The following is a 20,334-nucleotide window of genomic DNA, read 5'->3' as shown; positions in this document are numbered from 1 at the left end:
CATAGTCCCCAACTATTTCACCACAAAATACTTATTAATATCTATTAATTAATAACTAAAAAAGTTTAATTTACTTTTAATACTAATTAAATTTAATACTAACAGTAATGGGGCAAACTGACATTGTGTGCCTCCTGGTACAATACACTGAGGAGAATATAGCACCACTTCTGTGATATTCCTGCCTTCCCAAATCATATCTTGAATCTAATCATGAAGAAATACCAGAAACCCAAATTGAGGGTCATACAAAGTACCTGAACTTTTTAAGGCCATCATGTCTGCAACTTACTCTTAAAATAAAATGCATATTAAGAGAACGAATGAAAGGCAAAGAGAAAGGATGGCAAAATGTTAGTAAATGGGGAACCTGAGTGAGAGCTATACTGGAAATCTTTGTACCATTTTCTATAACTTTAAAATATCTCAAAAAAAAATTAAATGGAGTACAGAAATTATATTAAATAATTTAAAATAACAGTGTCTTAATATATTGCAAACACGTTCTCCAGACCATTGGCATAGTATTAGAGATAGACATTGCTAACGAGCTGAATAAAGTTAAGTTGCTTGGTAAGACTGGAAGTCTCAGAGGTGGCACCAGTGCCAACATGGTGGAATAGCCAGTCAGCAGATATGGCCTCCTGGATCTGGATTACAATTCTGTGGTGAGCCTCCTGTGCTAAATCCCTTTGTACAGTAATCCACGAGAAGTAATAAGAGAATGCAGAACTGTAATGGAAGACAATACAGTAAACTACTCAAAAGCAATCGGTGCCATCTAGTGGTGAGAAGGTGTCTTTTCCCTATTGTTTAGATGTAGTCACATTTGAACTCATTGGGCAATTTTGCACTCCTACCAGCAGGGGGTAAGAGTTGGCACTGTTCTACATCTAAAGTCAAACTTACCAAATTTTATCATTAATGACTATGGAATGGTATTCACTATAAACTGATTTTTAGATTTAGAGACTTGTTTTAGATTTATGTTTATTTATTTTTGGCAAAGATACTTCATACAGGATGCCATATACTTCCTATTGGATCACATCAGGAGGCACATACTGCCAGGCTGTCAATCAGTAGATTCAAATGTGGTTGGCTGGATCCATCTGTAGATAAAATAATAAGGTTCTTCGTCAGCCTTGCCCTTAATGATTTTAGCAACCATTGGATCATTGATTAAATCCTTTGTTTCATAGAAGATTGAAAAATAGTAATTTTCTAATTTTATCATTCCTTCTGCATTTATGAACTGAAATTCTTCTATAAAGAACTTTCCCTCGTCAAACACTAGGTACCTTGGGGTATGGCCCATCTAAGCAGAATAAATGCTTCTTTATAACCCTTTTTTCATTTTCAGAATAATGAGTTGGGATTCTAGGAACTTGGTGACCAAAGAGTGTTGTTGTTTTTTTAAGAATAATTAAGAACTCAGGGATTTTTGTATATTTGATTTCCATCCACTGCCATCATGATTCCTTTTTCTTAAAAAAAAACAACAATGTTACTGAGGCATAATTAACATACAATAAAATGTACCCATTAAGAAGTGTACAGTTGCATGAGTTTTGCAATATATATATGTGTGTGTTTAGGCAACAGTCAAGAGATAGAATATTTCCAATATTCCGAAAAGTTCCCTGTGCCTCTTTGAAGTTGGCCCTACTCCTATCCCATTCATGGCTGTAGACAACAACTGATCTGGTTTCTGTCACTATAGATCAGATTTTTCTAGAAATTCTTATTTATGGAATCATTTCTCTGGATCCTTTCATTCAACTGGATCATTTGGCAAGTGTTGTTATTTTTTTGATGCTCCAATTATTACCAACTTTGACCAGTGGAGCCTCTTCAGATTGGCTTGTGCGCCCTTCCAACAAAGCCCCAGCAGCCTCCTGGCTTTCAGGCATGACAAGATGTCTGAGGTTTATCATATATATTTCGTATTTCAGATCTAAAACCAATCATTTCTCCAAAGGCCCTGGTTCCTTGGTATTTTCAGACTGCAATTTGAGCACTAATGGTGTTTATTGCTATTAAGTTATTACTTCCAGACCTTTCCAGTGGCCAGAACTAGGAAATAACTATATCTTTTAGAAGTAAATAATGAACTTACATTGATACTTTCAATTTAAATTAAAGATTAGAACTTTCACCTACTTTTTCATTTTATATTTTGTCTTTGTTCTCTTAAGCTAAACAACCTGGTTTTTAATAATGTTAACATTATTACTGATTAGCGTTATCCTACTATATATATATGCATTTTTTAAATGACAGTTTCAAAACAGCAAACCCAGTATTGTAATTAACTATAAAATGACGAGATGCAAGTTAAAATTTCTTTGTGATTCTTTTAGTCTTTAGGATACATACCACAAAAATGTAAATCGAAATGGTTTCTCAGTCACTTGAAATAACTCTTCTCTGTTTGGTCATGCAAACAACCTGATACACAATTAAGTTCCATTGTTTCAGTTTGTTTTAGACTTTAAGGTATTACTTTGTTCTTTTCTTTTATTTTACAATTAATTTTGTTTTAAAGGCATTTAAGAAGCTTATTTATGTGGGTCCAAAGTCAAAACCATATGACAGGTTTCATTCAGGAAAGTCTATTTCCATCCCTGCTCGCTGCCTCTGATTTTTCCCTTCAACTACAGGAAACCATTTATTTATTGACTTTTGGTTTTTCCTTCCATTGTTATTTTTTTAAATATAATAATAACACCAACAAATATTTATAGCCCCCTTTCTTACCAAAAAAAGTAGCATACTATACACATTCATAGCATTTTTTTTAAAGAAGAGAAGCTATAGGCTTACAGAAAAATCATGCAGAAAGTACAGAGTTTCCATATACCCTCACTCACATGCACAATTTTCTCTATTATTAACACTTTGCATTATGGTGGTAACTTTGTTATAATTGATGAGACAATATTATTGTAATTATACTATTAAGTGTGGTCCAAGTTTATATTAGGATTCACTGTGTTGTATGTTTCTATGGTTTTAAAAAATTTGTATTCTGTTAACATATATACACACAAAGTTTCCGATTTTAGCCCCTTTCAAATACACAATTCAGTGGCGTTAATACATTCACAATGTTGTGCTCCCATTACTACCATCCATCACCAAAACTTTTCAGAGCAAACAGAAACGCTGTACCAATTAAGCATTAACTCCCCATTTCCCACCCACACCCTGGCATCTGGAAACCTGGAAATGAAATGTATGAGAGCATACATTTGTCCTTTTGTGTCTGGCTTATTTCACTCAACTTGATGTCTTTAAGATCCATCCATATGGTAGCATGAATCAGAGCATCATTGCTTTTTATGCCTGAATCATATTTCATTGTATGAATACACTCCATTTTATTTATCCACTCATTGGTTGATGGGATACTTTTGTTGCTTCCATCTTTTGGCAATTGTGAATACCTGCTGCTGTGAACAGTGGTGTGAAAATATCTGTTCAAGTCCCTGCTTTCAATTCTTTGAAATATATACTTAGTAGCGGGATTATCAGGTCTATCCAAGTTCTTTTATCCATTTAAAAAGTGGGTTTTCTTTTTGGTTTTTGAGTTGTGGGACTTCTTTATATACTCTGGATATTAAATTCTTATCTGATAAATGGTTTCCATATATTTTCTCCCATTGGGTAGGTGGCCTTCTAACTTTCATGAGAAAGTCCTTTCGTGCACAAAAGATTTTAATTTTGTTGAGATCCAATTTATCTGTTTTTTTTTTCTTTTGTTGGTGTGCATTGTTTTTGGTGTGCATTGACCAGCACAAGTTCCTGAAGATGCTTCCCTATTTTTCCTTCTAGTAGTTTCATAGTTTGGGCTCTTATGTTTATACCTTTAGTCCATTTTGAGTTAATTTTTGTGTATGGTGCAAGGTCAGGGCCACCTTTATTCTCTTACCTTTGTTATCCTGTTTTCCCGGCACCATTTGTTGAAAATATTATTCTTTCACTATTGAGTGGACCAGGTATCCTTGTCAAAAATCAGTTGGCTTTTTAACTAAATAAATCCCTTTTAAAAAAAAATTAGTTGGCTACAGATATGAGAATTTATTCTAAAACCTCAATTTGATTCCAAGACATACAGACTGCTCTTATGCCGGATATTGCCAAACTCCTCTTCATAGGAATTACACCATTTTTACTTTTTCAGCAGCAATATATGTGGAAATGTTTCCTTTCCCTGCAGGCTTGCCAATAAAGTCTTTTATCAAACATAAGGAGTTTTGTCAACATGGTATGTGGCAAACAGTAATTTTCTATGTTTTAGCTAGATGGTAGGTTCATAGATGTTTGTTCTATTCTTAATTACATATTGTTTGTATCTAAAATATTTCATAAAATATGTTAATTAGGATTTACTCTTAAAGAAGATAGGTTCTGTATTTCACCTTATAAGAAAGATATCTGAATCAATAACCTGATTATTGACTAAAGAACTTGAGCTACCTACAACTAGAATTGGAAAGAATCTCAAAGACAGGAGAATTTGATACAACCATTTAACTAATTAAGGCTTTGGGGCTCAAAAAGCCAAGTAATCAACTTCAAGCCACATGATTAATGAGAAATAAGCTTACTTTTAACTACAGCTAAAAGCCTTGCTTTCAGTATATAAAAGTTATGAAGACCACTATCCAAGAAACTGTGATGCATAACACCCATCTTCATAGCAATTCCACTGAGTTTAAATGATAGAGGAAGGAGAATGCATTACATCAAAGCCAAGGCCCTAGACTGATTGCTACTTTGTTTCTAAATGCAATTCTGGAAGCTGATCTGGGCTGTGAAACTTAATGTCCTTTGGCTCTGACAGCCTTATTAATCATCTTGCCCCTTTTTTCAACTTTATAGTAGAATAGATCAGCTAATACCAATATGTCCCAAATTCATATTATAGAATCTGTAGACATGGCCTAAATATAATAGAAATTCTCTCTCAATCTTACTTTGTCAGAGCAATTTGTAATTCTTGAGTACAAAGTGTGGAGAATTGTCTTTTTTAATTGGATCACTCCAGTTCAAGATGGCAAGATGAGACTGCAGTGTTTTTACAATTTGATTCTGAATGTATGCTACAGGTATTTATTTAAAGAATTTTATACTAAATTTGCATTCAAAGGTTTCTTTAAAAAAAAACAAGTTTGGTCAAATTGTTCAAAATCACCAATTATTCCAACGATGTTACGCAAAGCAAAAGAAAAATAATTTTTTGGCTCAGGAATCCAATCTAATCTCAGATCACATATTGCCTTTAGTTGCTATGTCTCCTTAGTCTTCTTTAATCTAGAACAATTCCTCAGGTTTTCTTTGTCTTTGATAACCTTCATGTTTTTGAAGCATATAGGCCAGTACTTTGTAGCATATGCCTTGATTTTGTATTTTTTCTGATGTGCTCTCATGCTTAAGCTCAGGTTATGCATTTGGGTCAGTAATAATGCAGGAGGGATGGTGTGTTCTCAGTGCATTGCCTCATGTATGCATCACTTAAGTGATGTTGGTTTGTAGTCATGATGTTAACTTTGGTTACTTGTGTTAAAGTCATATCTGCAGCTTTCTCTGCTGTAAAGTCAAAATTTCCCATTTGTAATTAAAAGCAATTTGTGGGGAGATACTTTGAGACTATATTTTGTTTCTCATCAAACTTTCACCCACCAATTTTAGCATCTGTGGATCATTCTTGCTTAAATCAATTATTATTGTGATAGTTACCAAATGGCGCATAGTGGTATGAAGTTTAGATTTTCTTAAAATATTTTTGCTTGTCTGTTCATAAAGTACAAAACCAAATAGCTCAAATCAGCAACCTGAAGAAGCAGGAACGTGACAAAGATAATTAAGCAATTTGCATAAATAATAAAAACTGATTAGAAGTATAAATGAGCAAAGTCTTCCACTCTCTTTTAGTCAAATATAAATATAAGGTCAAAGGAAGTTTGGAAAAGTCTTTCAATTTTAGTCATCACGTATGTCTTGGGGATGAATAAAAAGGACTCTCCCCACCCAATATAATATTGAAAAAAGATGATATTGTGGGCTTAATTGGAGCTGTCATACCAAAAAAGATATCATAGGGACAAAATTAACTCTATTAATGGACTTCATCTTTATAAGATTGCTTCTGTTTGCTTTGCTTTTTTATTTCTCCAAACAAATTTGAGTGTTTTTCTAATTAATAATGCAAAATCATTTAATTATTAATTGTATTGAACATATAGAAAGCAACATTACAGATACCTATTTGCTCACCATCTAAATTTGAAAGATATTTACATTTTTCCATCTTTGTTTCAGATTTTTTTCCTGTAAAGGAATGATAATAATAATAATAATAATAATAATAATAATAATAATAATAAACACATCGAGATACGTCTAAATCCAAACCTTCAATTCTTTCCCTTCCCCACGGTTAGCCATTCTTCTGTCATTGATGTGTCATTGGTGTGCATGAGTTTATACTTTGACAATACATGTACATAAAACAAAGTATTCTTTATGTTGTTTTATGCATGTAAAATTAAACACAAATGGTATTTTATTGAATATATCCTATTGTGATTTACTTTCTTTTTTTTTGCGGGGGGTGGGGTGCATGGTCCGGGAATGAAACCCAGGTCTCCCACATGAAAGGTGAGCATTCTAACCTTTGAACAACCCGTGCACCCTATTTTCATTTTTATTTAATAAAATATTTTTGAAATTTATCCACCTGGGTACATAATTCACTCATTTTAACTATGATGTGGAAATCCATTGCATGAATAAACCACATATTGCTTATTAATTTACCAACTGATGGTTCCTGCAAAGAAACCCCAGATACTTCCTGGAAATCTGAAGGCAGAGGGCCCAACATTGGGTGAAGAGAACCTAGCGAGGGGTAAGGCCCCAACTAGTGATTTCTGCTTCCCCAGAGTAGGGTGGAGAGCAGAGAAGAAATGTCTGTGAGTTTATTATGTATTTTACTGACATAAAGGATGCAAACCACACGACTTAATAAAATATACATTTTATTAATTTCATGTTGTCAGTGGATATTCACAGAATGCTTTTGTTGATTTGTGCCAAACTCTTGTATCTGTAGCCAACCTACTGTTCCAAGTCAGCCATTATTTGACAAATAGAGTTGTATTCAATGCGCTGTCTTTTCCCAATAAATTTATAGCCATTAAATCTGATGTGTGGTCTGCTAAATCAGTTCAAAGGAGCCTGAGAAGCCCCACGGACACCTGGGGCCCTTCAGTGGAACGGGAAGCAGAAGAATCGTGCACTTCAAGTGGTAAAAGACCTCAAATAGCCTCACCAGGTTTCTCACAGCCTTTGGGGAGCTCAGGAAAGCAGCCATATGTTTCCTGAGCCCTTAGGAGGGACCAGAAGTAAGTGATAGCCAGCAAGATCTAAAGAAGCCCTGTGAAGAAAATTGAGGAATGAGACTCAGCAGCCTGCATGGATTGGCAATAGTTGACCAGATGGAAATGAGGACATCTCCGCAGGTGTCAGTGTGCTCACACTATAAGCACCAATTGGAATTTTTTTGTCCCTACCATGGCTTAGCACTCTCGAAGCGCCTACCCCTAGGTACCTATGGTACCTGGTAGAAAGAACAGAGCAATATGGAATGAAGTAATGTCACAAAATTAGATGATAAAGAAGAGTTCTAGGGAAAGAATGGGCTAAAGATGTTTTCTTTAGCAACTAGTAAGAGTAGAATGAAGTTAGTATCTATAATTTGCTATGTACACACACACACATATACCTATATGGAGATATAGAAAAATACCTAATATATCAACATGGAGGTATATAATTATATCACATTAAGTATGTACGTCAGTGCGTATATGTACTTAGGCATGTATATGTACTTGCACACTTGTACTTATGGGCACATTAATGTATACATGTATGTGTACTTAAGGAAATACACTATACACATGCAATTTAGATATAAGTAAATATATGTGTACACATGTATATTGCTTCAGTAAACTGTTTTATAAAGTATCCATAGCTCATTGCATGGTGTGTTTTCTAATGAAGTTTCAAAGTGAAGAATGTATTTATATATTTCTAAAGATCTAAGCCCAATTGTCATGGTCAGGATCATGTGTCAACTTGGCCAGTGGTGGTTCCTGGTCATCTAGTCGGGCAAGCGCTGGCCTGTCTGTTGCTATAAGGACATTTCATTGACTTACATCATGATTGCATTTGTAATCAGCCAAAGGGGAGTGTCTTTTGCAATGAGTGATGCTTAATCTAGTCAGCAGAAGACTTGTAAGGAGGATTCAGAAGAGACAGCCATTCTTTCTGCTTCAGACGGTGAGCCTCTCCAGTGGAGTTCGTCCAAACCCTTTGTCGGAGTCGCCAGCCTCACAGCCTTCCCTACGGATTTGGACTCTTCCATGCCCATGGTTGTCCAGCCAGCCTCTCCTGAGAGTTCATTGTGGACTTTATTGGAGTTACTAGCTTGCGGCCTGCCCTACAGACCTTGGACTCTACATTCCCATGGTTATGTGAGGCACTTTTATAAATTTTCTATCTACAGATATCTCTTGCTGATTCCATTTCACTAGAGAACCCTAGCTAGTACACCAAATTGATTCAACTGCTGAGATTCCAATGTTCAGAGAGGGAAACCAAATAAGCAGCACTGCTTAAAGAACAGTATCTGGGTAATACCTATTTGTCTGTGCTACATTCCCTGCTTCTATATCCCTATTATTTGGGGGGATGGATCGTGTATCCCCCCAAAATTACGTTCAAATATTAATTCACATTACTGGAGGCCTTATAAAGAGAGGAAATTTAGATGCAGTCAATTAGAAGCAGCCAGTAGAAACCAGAAGTCAGAAACCAGAGAGTTGAGTAAGATTGCCATGTGGTGGAGGTCCACCGTCACCAGAACGTTACCAAATCAGGGGGGAAAGTATAGCCTTGCCCAAGCCTTGATTTTGGACTTCTGGTTTTCAAAAGCATGAGACAAAAAAAAAACTTATTAAGTCCCCTTAGGGGAATGGTGAGAACTGGGGAAAATTCAACCTAAAGTTGAATTCTTGATATTCTCACAAGCAGTGTGGACAACCAAAGCTATAGGCTGAGCCTCCAGTCTTGGGGTTTGTTCATTTGAAACTTAACCCCACAAACGATAGGTCAAGCCTACTTAAAATTAGGCCTAAGAGTCACCCCCAAGAGAACCTCTTTGTTTGCTCAGATGTGGCCTCTCTCTCTCAGCCAACACAACAAGCAAACTCACCATCCTTCTCTTGTCTACGTGGGACATGACTCCCAGGGGTGTGGACCTTCCTGGCAATGTGGGACAGAAATCCTAGAATGAGCTGAGACTCAGCATCAAGGGATTGAGAGAACATTTTCGACCAAAAGGGGGAAGAGTGAAATGAGACAAAATAAAGTGTCAATGGCTGAGAGATTCCAAACAGAGTTTAGAGGTTGTCCTGGGGGTTGTTCTTATGCATTAAGTAAATATTACCTTGTTAGTCAAGATGTAATGGAGAGGCTGGAGGGAACTGCCTGAAAATGTAGAGCTGAGTTCCAGTAGCCATTTTTCTTGATGATGATTGTATAATGATATAGCTTTCACAATGTGACTGTGTGATTGTGAAAACCTTGTGTCTGATGCTCCTTTTATCTACCTTGTCAACAGACAAGTAGAACATATGGAATTAAAAAAAAATGCTTATTGTATCATGGAAAACTAAGACACCTGGCAGTGCCTATGAAGCAATAGAAATTGAGACAAATTCTTAAGGTTTTAACAACTAAGGGGTTGGATACATGAAACCACAGTTTAGGCACATGCTTTCCGTGGGCTAAATGGAGCAGATTCTCATCACCTCATAGTTTTAATATCAGTTTTTTGTTTTGCTTTCTTTATTTTTAATTTCAAGAAGAGCGGGGTTGAACCAGGAAAGGTGAACTTTTCTTGCTTAATGATTATTACCATTCACATTACACCTAAAAAAAAGTCCTTGATTAAAGTGAGGAGTATGAATAATCTGAAACATACTATACTTTAAAAAAGAAAAAAACTTACAAAAAAATTAAGTTGAGTCACATTATTGGATAGGAATTGCCGGGACAACTTCTCATCACAACCTGCTAGTTCTGTGGATGACAGACACAGACAGAGTTTTGTAATACCTGATGCCTCACACTCTATGTATGTTAAGCCAATTTCTTTCCTGGAAGGATTAGCTAGGTGGCTTCTTTTCATATCCAATATAAAACAGCTTACACCCAACCCTACCTTGCTCAGTATTGGAAGAGTAGGATAAATACAAAGCCTAAATAATACCTAGTTTACTTACCCAGGAAAAATACAGAACAATTTCCTTTTTTCATGACTATGAGAACAGAAAAGCAAGACAGCCTTGCTGAATTAACCCAAACTTTTAAATCCTATGTGAATTTAACACTTCCCCATATGCAAACTGTTTTAAAGCAAAATAAAAGAACAATATGTTAATCATCACTAATACCTTTAATTCAATGATTCTCCATAGGTAGATAACTTAACTTTCAGAAAGATGGGGCAGAGAAGAAACTTATTTCATGTGATCACTTAATTTTTTTATTGATTGTATTACACAGAAATGCTATAATTGAAATAGTTTTATCAGGAATATGGCATATAATAATTTGTAAAAGATATCTATTAAGTAAGGTGTCTTTACCCAGAAACATACATTTAACAAGGCCAAGTATTGACTACAAAAATGTGACCAGAGGTTAAGAGGAACTTACCCCTGTATTTCTCCTAGGATCAGTGGTTCAGTATTTTCTAACTCAGTGTTTGCAGAGGTTTTATAAAACATAGCTACTGCAAATAAGAATCAATGGTATGTTCCCATTGTCTCCATCCAACATCTTCCACCTTTAATAAAGAAGGCCTTCCTCCAGGGAAGCTGAGTTCATTTTTCCCTCTTGCTAGGAAGAGGGGATGACAGAGCTGCCCCTGAATGGGAAAGCTCTACAGGGCTTAGCACCAGCAGCTAGAAAATCAAGAGTGACTGTGCATAATTCCTGACCTGTGAATACAGCGACAGTCATTTGTAAAAATATGGCCCAATTTTTGGGGGCCATATCAATTAGGTTACCAACTCCTCTTTCCTTAGGGGAGGTGACTTGGAAGGAGGCAGTGTGGGAGGGGTAGAACTTCCCCAATACTATGCATTGAGCCATTTTAACCATGCTAGAGCCTTCAGTGTTACACAAACACAAAAGTGTGAGGGCCATTTAAAAAAAAATTTATAGCACCTTCTAAACTATATTGTTAAGCTGAGGAAAAATTTCAGTTGGCATCATGCTTTTAACAGAAAATGTTGCATGGTGCCAGGTGTGAGGGAAGTGGCTTGGACCATTCAGACCAGCTCAGCTGTCAACTGAATGCGAGTGATTCCAGCTGATGCTATGTGGAGCAGGAGAATTGCACAGGCAAGCCCTGTCTGTGTTCTTGACCCACAGAATCACCGTGAGATATAATAAAATGGTGGTTGCTTTAAGCAAAGTTTTGGCATAATTTGTTATGCCAAATAATTTGTTATAGGTAATGATAAGAACCATATACTGTACACCACTTATCACCTGTACCTTTCTTAGAGTTGTTATTCAATATTTATTGTTAACACTTTCCATTTCAGAAACTTTCCCCATTGTTATTTATTTTCACAGTTAATACTTGATTTTTGGGTAAAGTTAGTGGATTCAAATAAATTCATTTCTTTGATAAAACATTGGATCTGCTTATGACATTTAATTACCGATAATGCTATTGCACTTGCTTTTTGGCAGCTAGAATTTGGACTCATTCTTCACTGTTTAAATTGTATAATGAGATCCAACCAAGATCTGACATCTTTATATTTTAATTAGCCAGATGCTTGGGGAATTGGTTAACTTTAGAGAGGCTTTTTTGTTCAACTCTTACTGAAAACTCTCAGTAAACACATTAATTAATTCAGGTCTAAGTTACTAGAATGGTGTTTCTTTAGAGCATCTCATTGTTATGGCTAAATATTGGACACACCAACTGATTTTTGTATTAAGTGCTAAAAAGCCCAGAACCTACCTCAAACAACTGTAGCTTCATATCTATTTTGGTGTATTAACTTTACTCTTCAATTAATTTTCTCCATCTTCAATTCCTAGTCCTAATTTCCTCACTTAAAACAACAAAACAGAAAACTAGGTATTGTAGATATTTTTTTTTAATAAGCTGTCTTAAAAGCTTTTAGGAATGAGATGAGGTATTGTTTTGGTTTGTAAAAGTTGCTGGAATGCAATAGAACAGAAATGAAACGGCTTTCAGAAAGGGGAATTATTAAGTTGCCAGTTTATAGTTATAAGGCTGTGAAAAAGTCCAAATTAAGACAAAGCTGTAAAAATGTCCAATCTAAGGCATCCAGGGAAAGGTATCTTGGCTGAAGAAGGCTGATAATGTTTGGGGTTTCTCTCTCAGCTGGGAGGGCATAAGGCTTTTCTCCTCATTTCATAAGGCTTTCCAGGGGTCTTCTCCTTTTGCTCCAAAGATCTCTGACTGCATGGGGTCTGTTGGTTCCGGTGGCTCTGCCGGCTCTCGCTTTTTCCAAAATGGTTCCCCCTTAAAGGACTCCAGTTAGCAACCCCATCTTGAATGGGTGGAGATACATCTCCATGAAAAGTTACCACCCACAACTGGGTGGTCACATCTCCATGAAAACAATCAGAAAGATCTTACCCAGCAATACAGAATGAGGATTAAAGGACATAGCTTTTCTGGGGTACATAATAGCTTCAAACTGGTGCTTTCCACCCTTTGGACCCCCAGAAGACTAGCTCTTTCCAAATGCAAAATACGTTCATTCCATAACAATATCAGAAAGCCTTAAACCATTTCAGTAACAATACAAATACAATATAAAGTCAGAAACAGTACAAAATCTCATCAAAGTCAGCTACAGGCATGGTCTGTTCTAAGGCAAAATTCTCCTCTGGCTCTGGACCTGTAAAACTCAGAACAAGTTATCTGCTGCCAATATACAAAGGAGGGACAGTCATAGGATACATATTCCCATTTCCATAGGGAGGAATTGGAAGGAACATAGGGGCCACCGGACCCATACAGCTCTAGAAAACTGCAGGGCAAAGGCCATTAGATTTCAAAGTCTGAGAGTCATTTATCTTTGGGATTTTAGAAAGCGGCAGTCCCACCTTTTCTAAGGGCCTAAGCAGAGCCCGCCTCTCTCTGAATGCAACATTGGGGGACATTGGGGAGACCACTTTTTTCTCAGTTCCACCTCTCCAAGCATCAGGACCATACCTGGGCTCTCTGCCTTCTCCAGGGCACATGCTCAACCCCTCCAAAACAATGGGGTAGCAGCCAGGCTCTCTCCAATCCCCAAGGAATGTCCTCTACCCTCTCCAAGGCCTGGGACACAAAACTCACCCACTCCAAGTACTTGGGTGGGTCCACTCTCCTGGCCTGAGGTTTCTTGACTTCAGGCCTTAGCCTCCATGGTTCTGCCTCTGAAAACATTTTATCTTCACTTTGTCCCTTTTCTGAGTCTTTTAGTCCAAATGGCAGTGCTTCCGTTTATACAGATCCTACAACACTTTTGTTGGTTTTCTATGCAATATGCTCAGATTGTTCCCATCAGACAAAAGGAGTTTCCAAAAATATTTCTTGGATAACTCTATCTCCAATTTTGGCTTTTTCTGAAATGGCTGACTGGTTCCATGTTTAGTTAAATCCTCATGTAGGACACTATTCTCTGGGGTCTCCTCTTCTGGAGGCCCAGAGTTTTTCAGACCATCAATTTCTGGTTTCATTATACCCAAGAGTTCAGTTCTCAACTTATCTCTCTCCTCTCACATTTCACTATAAACTGCAAGGAGAAACCTGGTTGTGCTTTCTACATTTAATTTGGAAATCTCTTCTGCTAAAAATCCAAGTTTGTGACTTTTAAAATCTCCCTTCCATCTAAAACCAGTGGTCAATTTTGCCAGATTCTTTGCCACTTTAAAACACCATGACACATGCACCATTTCTGTCTAAGTCCTTATCAGTGGTATCTTTAGAGTCCACATTTCTACCGCAGTCTCTTCAAAGCATTCTAGGCCTTCTCTATAACAACTCTTCCAAAATCTTCCCCTTATCCATTTAAAAAGCCATTCCAAGATGTTTGGAATTTGCAAATGCAACACCCCACTTTTCTGGCACCAAAATCTGCATTAGTTTGTAAAAGCTGCTGGAATGCATTATACCAGGAAACATAATAACTTTTAGAAAGGAGAATTTATTAAGTTGCCACTTTACAGTTCTAATGCTGTGAAAAAGTCCAAATTAAGGCAAAGCTATAAAAATGTCTAATCTAAGGATATTTTGGCTCAGGAAAGCCAATGATGTTTGGGGTTTCTTTCTCAACTGGGAGGGCTCATGGCGACTGTTAGCTTTCTCTCCTCATTTCATAAGGCTTCCCTGGGGCCATTTTCCTTCTGCTCCAAAGATCTCTAGCTGTGTGAGCTCTGTTGGTTCTGGTAGCTCTGTTGGCTGTCAAGCTTTTACCAAAATGGTTCTCTCTTAAAGGACTTCAATAAGTGACCCTATCTTGAATGGATAGAGACACATCTCCATGGAAACCATCTAATCAAAAGTTACCATCCACATATTAGCATATCCTGATATGTCAGCACTTTTGTATGCTTTATAATGCTTTTCAGTTGAGGAGAAAAGGTATTTTCTGTTAGTCATTAAGCTTTAAAATGGTTCCAGCAAATGAACTGTGTTTAGTGACATAGTCACTAAAATCTGTTTCTTAAATGAGTTACTTTGTTTAAAAAGTGTTATAAACACATTTTGATCCATTATTCAAATATCCAAATACTTGTCGAAGACTCAGAGCATTGAGCTAAAGTCTTGAAGACTTATTTCTGGATAATTTTCTACCTTCTGACCTTTATATTTTTAGATATTATTCTTTATTAGTGCTGAGGATTTGAAAATAAGTTTGTTAAGATTGCATTTGAGATGAAAAAGCTACACGTACTACCAGTGTTTATTATTAAGGTTTTAACTCCTTATAATAAATATTAATGCAGGTAACTTTTTAACTTGAATAATATCAGTGGACTTCACTGAATGAGGTAAATACATTGTTACAAACTTTCTACTTTGTTCCAAAAGTTGTCTTAGTGGCTTACAAAAACAGGTATACAAAATAAAATAAAAAAGGAATCAATGAAGACAACACAAAATAAAGTCCAAAAGCATGAATGCAAAACTGTAGCTAAAAATAAGTACCTGACATGCTGAAGACTCAGGTTCAATTTCTGGTGCCTGCCCATGAAAAAAAAAAAAAAAGTACTTGATGAGCATATTGTGAGGTGGTTATTGACAAGAGCTGGACATAAAATTTAGGTTCAATGCTCTTTCCCCATCACTACTTTCCAATCCAGAGGGCTCTAAATGCTGCTTTATGTAGAAAAGACCAGAGGTTACTAATTGTGTTCTCCCAGCAAAATGCACTATTTATTAAAATCATTTAAAAATTTATCTTCTAAATATAAAAAAAAACTGCCGCGGCAGCTGTTACTTTATAAATTGATTTTTCACTCAAAAATAAATTGCAGAAAGTAACTTTGATGGACAAGGAATAAGGTGAAAGTATTAAACTTCCTCACCTAGGGAATCTGTGATTATCTCCAGGCATTAGTGACTCCCAATTCAACAAGCTGAGCCACTGATCCTAAAGCCTACCCCTAAGAAACTCATTTCTAGAATGGCAAAGCTAGGCTTGCATGTAATTATGCCTAAGAGTCACCCCCAGAGACCCTACCTCTTGCTGGGATGTGGCCCTTCTCTTTAAGCCAACTCTGCAAATAAACTCACCACCCTCTCCCCTATTGGGGACATGACTCTCAGGGGTATAAGTCTCCCTGGCAACATGGGACATGACTCCCAGGGACAAGCCAGGCCCTGATATCATGGGATTTAGAATGACTTCTTGACCAAAAGGGGGAAAAGAAATGGAACAAAAAGTTTCAGCAGCTGAAAGATTCCAAACAGAGTCGAGAGGTCATTGTGGAGCTGCCTCCCACGTGAGTGCCAACCATATATTTAAAACTACCACAGAAAGCCATTCCCCAACCAGCAGTATTCTTGAAAACCCTAGGGAGTAGCCTGGGCTCTAAGCCTCTATAAAAGGTTTGCTTAGCAAGTTTAGTTTTTCAGAAACTTAAGGCCTTCAGACTGTTTCTAGGCCAGATAAGTCCTGACACCCACAGATACCAGTCTCTACAAGAACATCAACCCCATAAGGCCAACTCTACCCCATAAGGTCGACATCCCTTTCCAGCATGAAGAAATTAAAATGGTCATTGCTCAGATCCCTGAAGATTGAGAGAATGATCAAATGTGAGGGAGGAGGTGTAATTGAGAAATTAAGATTTAAGAAATGATTATGACTGCTGACTCATTATATAGAGATTTCTTTTTAGTAATCACTTCCTTTTAATGCTTTCCTTCATGTTTATTTTTTTTTCATTATAATCTCTCTACCTTGTATTAAGGATTCATTTTAAAAAACATTTTTAGTTATGAAATATAACATGTATACAAAAAAGCAATAAATTTCAAGGTACATTGTAACTTGTAGTTATAGAACAGATTTCGGAGTTTGGTATGGGTTACTGTTCCACAATTTTAAGTTTTTCCTACTAGCTGCTCCAAGTCACTAGAGACCAAAAGAAAAATCAATATAATGATTCAGCATTCATACTCATTTGTTAAATCCTATCTTCTCTTATAATTTCTCCTTCTCCTTTGATTAAGGGTCCTTTTTATTCTTTAACAATTGAATTTCTACTTCTTCTATAGAATAATTACTTTAAATTCAGCACAACTGCTAAATGATAACTTTTAAAAATAACTTGAAAGAGCTGATCATAGAAAAATGCATACTCATTGCAGAATGTTAAAAAAAATGAAGCATAAAAAAAGTTTATAAAATTCTGTAAACATACCACCTACATTAACAACTTAATATTTTAGAGCATATTCAGTCTTTTTTCTATGGAAAAATCTATACATTTTAATCAAGGATTAGGTCATAAATTTCAACTGTTTTATAGATGTCTTTCTTGTGATACCATTTTTGCTATAACATCTTAATGTACACTAAATGTATTTTCTAAAATATAATTTTTAGTGGCTGCATAATATTCTAGCACATGGTTGGGTCATAATATATATATGTATGTATATATAATCCCAATTGTTTTAAATTTTTGTGCTATAAATTTTAATATTAATGAGAGTCATCTTTGATAATTTTTTGCACGTGCCTATGAATGTTTCTTTAGGATATAGTCCTACCTAGAAATGGAATTGCTGGGTCAAATGATATATAATTTTTAAGTCTTTTGATACTTACTGCAAAATTTTCTTTGACAAAGTTTATATAATTTATGTAGTTAAAAGCACTTTAGAAACCTATAAAGCATTGCTGAAAGAAATCAAAGAAAATCTAAATAAATGTAAAGACATTCTGTGTTCATGGAATGAAAGATTAAATATTGCTAAGATGTCAGTTCCACCCAAAGCAATTTACTGATTCAACACAATCTCAATAAAAATTCCAACAGCCTTCTCTGCAGAAATGGAAAAACCAATCAACAAATGTATGTAGTGGCACAAGGACAGACATATAGACCAATGGAATTGAATTAAGATTTCAGAAATAAAGCTTCACATCTATGGCTAGTACATTAAAAATTTTTTTTATTAATAAAACCAATCAACATACAATATGAACATTCTTTTTTATCATAGTTGTATATTCATCATCACGATCATTTCTTAGAACATTTGCATCAATTCAGAAAAAGAAATAAAAAGAAAACAGAAAAAAAATTATACATATCATACCCCTTACTCATCCCTTTGACAAAAGTGCCAATTCCACTCAATGGGGAAAGAATAATCTCTTCGACAAATGGTGCTGGGAAAACAGGATAACTGAATGTAAAGGAATAAAAGGTGGCCCCAACTTCAACCACATACAAAAATTACCTCAAAATGAATCAAAAACATAAATACAAGAAACTAAACTATAAAACTTCTGGAGGAATACATAGGGAAGTTTCTCAGGGCCTTGTGTTGGACAATGATTTCTTAGACTTTAACTAAAAGCATGACCAACAAAAGAAAAAAATAATAAATAGGACTTCATCAAATTAAATAACTTTATCATGAAAGTAAAAAGAATGGGAGAAAATATTTGGAAACCATTTATCTGATAAAGGTTTAATGTCCATAATATATAAAATAAATGCCACAACTCAATGACAAAAAAACCCAAACAACCCAATCAATTACGACTCAAATACGCATTTCTCCAAATAAAATATACAAATAATCAAAAAGCACATGCAAAAATGCTCAATGTCATTAGCCATTAGAGAAATAAAAATCAAAACCACAATGAAGCTACCATTTCACACTCACTAGAATAGCTACTATTCAAAATATAGAAAGCAAGTATTGGAGAGAATGTGAGGAGTTAGAGGCATTCAGTCATTGTTGGTGGAAATGTAAAATGGTGCAGGCACTATGAAAAATAGTTTGGTAGTTTCTCAGAAAGTTAAATATAGACTTACCATATCACTTTGCAATCCCACTTCTAGGTACATACTCAAAAGAATTGAAAGCAGGGACTTGAAAAGATATTTACACACTGATGTTCACAGTGGCATTACAATTGCTAAAAGAAAGAAGCAACTCAAGTGTCCAACCAATGAATGGATTAAAAAAATGTATATACATACAATGGAATAACATTCAACTGTAAAAAAGAGGAGGTTTGGCTGCATGCGACAACATGGATGAACCTTGAAGACATCATATTGAGTGAAATAAGCCAGACACAAAAGAACAAACGTATGATCTCGCTTATATGAAATAGAATGTGCAAATTCATAGAGTCAGAAACTAGAATCCAGATTACCAGGGGCTATGTGGGTAGAGAATGGGGAGTACAGAGTTTTCTCTTTGCTTTGATGGAAAAGTTTTGCTAATGGATAGTGGTGATGGGAGCACAACATTGTGACTGTAATTAACACTACTGAAACGTGTATTTCAAAGTGGTTAAATGTGAAATTTTAGGTGTATATATGTTGTCAGAATAAAAATTTCTAGACACCTTAGAAGGATACAACACAGTGAACCCTAATGTAAAATTTAAACTATGTTTAATAGTATAATTACAATAATATTGTTTCATCAATTATAATGAAGGTACTGCACTAATGGAAAGTGATAGTAGCAGGGAAACCCTATGTGTATGTGTGGGCGGGTGGTGGTGATGGTATATGGGAACTCTAATTTCTGCTTGATTTTTTGTAAGCCTACAAATTCTCTAATAGAAAAAAACACAGCATTTTAGCTCTTTTTTATTTCCTTAAGATAAGATTTTATCTTTGTTGGTCCTACTTTATAGATAGTGTATGTCTAACTTAATTGTGTTTTTCAACCTCCAGAGATGTGCTGATCCATTAGCATCCATTTATTAGAGTGGCTATCCAGTGGAAGTCTCTACTGATAACAGGTAGCCATTAATTTGAAAGCCAATTCTAGCATGCCATGAAAATGAAAGGTAAATATAAAAATTTATCAATTAATGGCTTCATAATTGATATCCAGGAAATTATTTTTTCCTTGAAAATTACTGTGTGACTGGAGAATGAGCAAGAGACACAGAAAGAGCTTTAGAATAGAAGTGTATTTTTTTCATCATGATATAAGCATTTGAAAATTGTTGTCCCATAAGATTGTGTGGGTTGAAACTATAACAAATATGAAGATATTTAGAGAAGTTAATAGAAAATTGACCAATGATTGACTCATTTCACAGTTTCTTTTCCACAAAATGATTCATCATAGATGTTAGCTAGTTCATCAGTTTAATATCATATATGGAATTTATTATATTCTATTATCTTTATAATTCATTCATTCAACAAATATTTGAGTGCTTTTCTTTAAATATCTGTGCCAGACATTTGAAGTTTTAACTCTCTTTTCTATAAGCAATTCCACATCCAACTTATCAAGAGTTTAGAATTCTGTGATTCCTGAATTGAACTTGGGGGACAATATAATTCGAAATAAGCCAGAAACAAAGAGCAAATATTGTATGGTCTCTTTTAGAAAATAATTATGAGAAAATTTGTCCAAGATTATAAACTCGTATGCAGTCACATTTAGTCAGGAGCTGTAATCGTTATTCCTAGATATTGAAATTGTCC

General features: G+C 35.5%; 1 protein-coding gene across 3 annotated transcripts in view; it reads right to left on the bottom strand.

Annotated features, from left to right (window-relative positions):
- Positions 1-978: 978 nt before the first annotated feature.
- The window catches only part of LOC143663607 (uncharacterized), a 51,597-nt gene continuing 32,241 nt past the window's right edge, over positions 979-20,334 (bottom strand). The window contains exons 2-4 of one of the 3 annotated variants that reach the window (XR_013166068.1): positions 15,332-15,367; positions 10,088-10,158; positions 979-1,112 (exon numbers count right to left, since the gene is read on the bottom strand). Coding sequence is in view for 2 of the 3 variants with exons in the window: in XM_077137134.1 (XP_076993249.1) it covers positions 1,076-1,112; positions 15,332-15,367 (73 nt within the window). In the remaining variant the exon portion in view is untranslated. The remainder of the gene's footprint in view (positions 1,113-10,087; positions 10,159-15,331; positions 15,368-20,334) is intronic. The other 2 variants (XM_077137134.1, XM_077137135.1) reach the window with 2 other exon arrangements.

The sequence above is a fragment of the Tamandua tetradactyla genome, chromosome 19 (genome assembly GCF_023851605.1).
Source record: "Tamandua tetradactyla isolate mTamTet1 chromosome 19, mTamTet1.pri, whole genome shotgun sequence".
NCBI lineage: Eukaryota > Metazoa > Chordata > Mammalia > Pilosa > Myrmecophagidae > Tamandua > Tamandua tetradactyla.
Note: the sequence above shows the minus strand (reverse complement) of the source record. Positions and strands in the feature narration are given on the sequence as shown.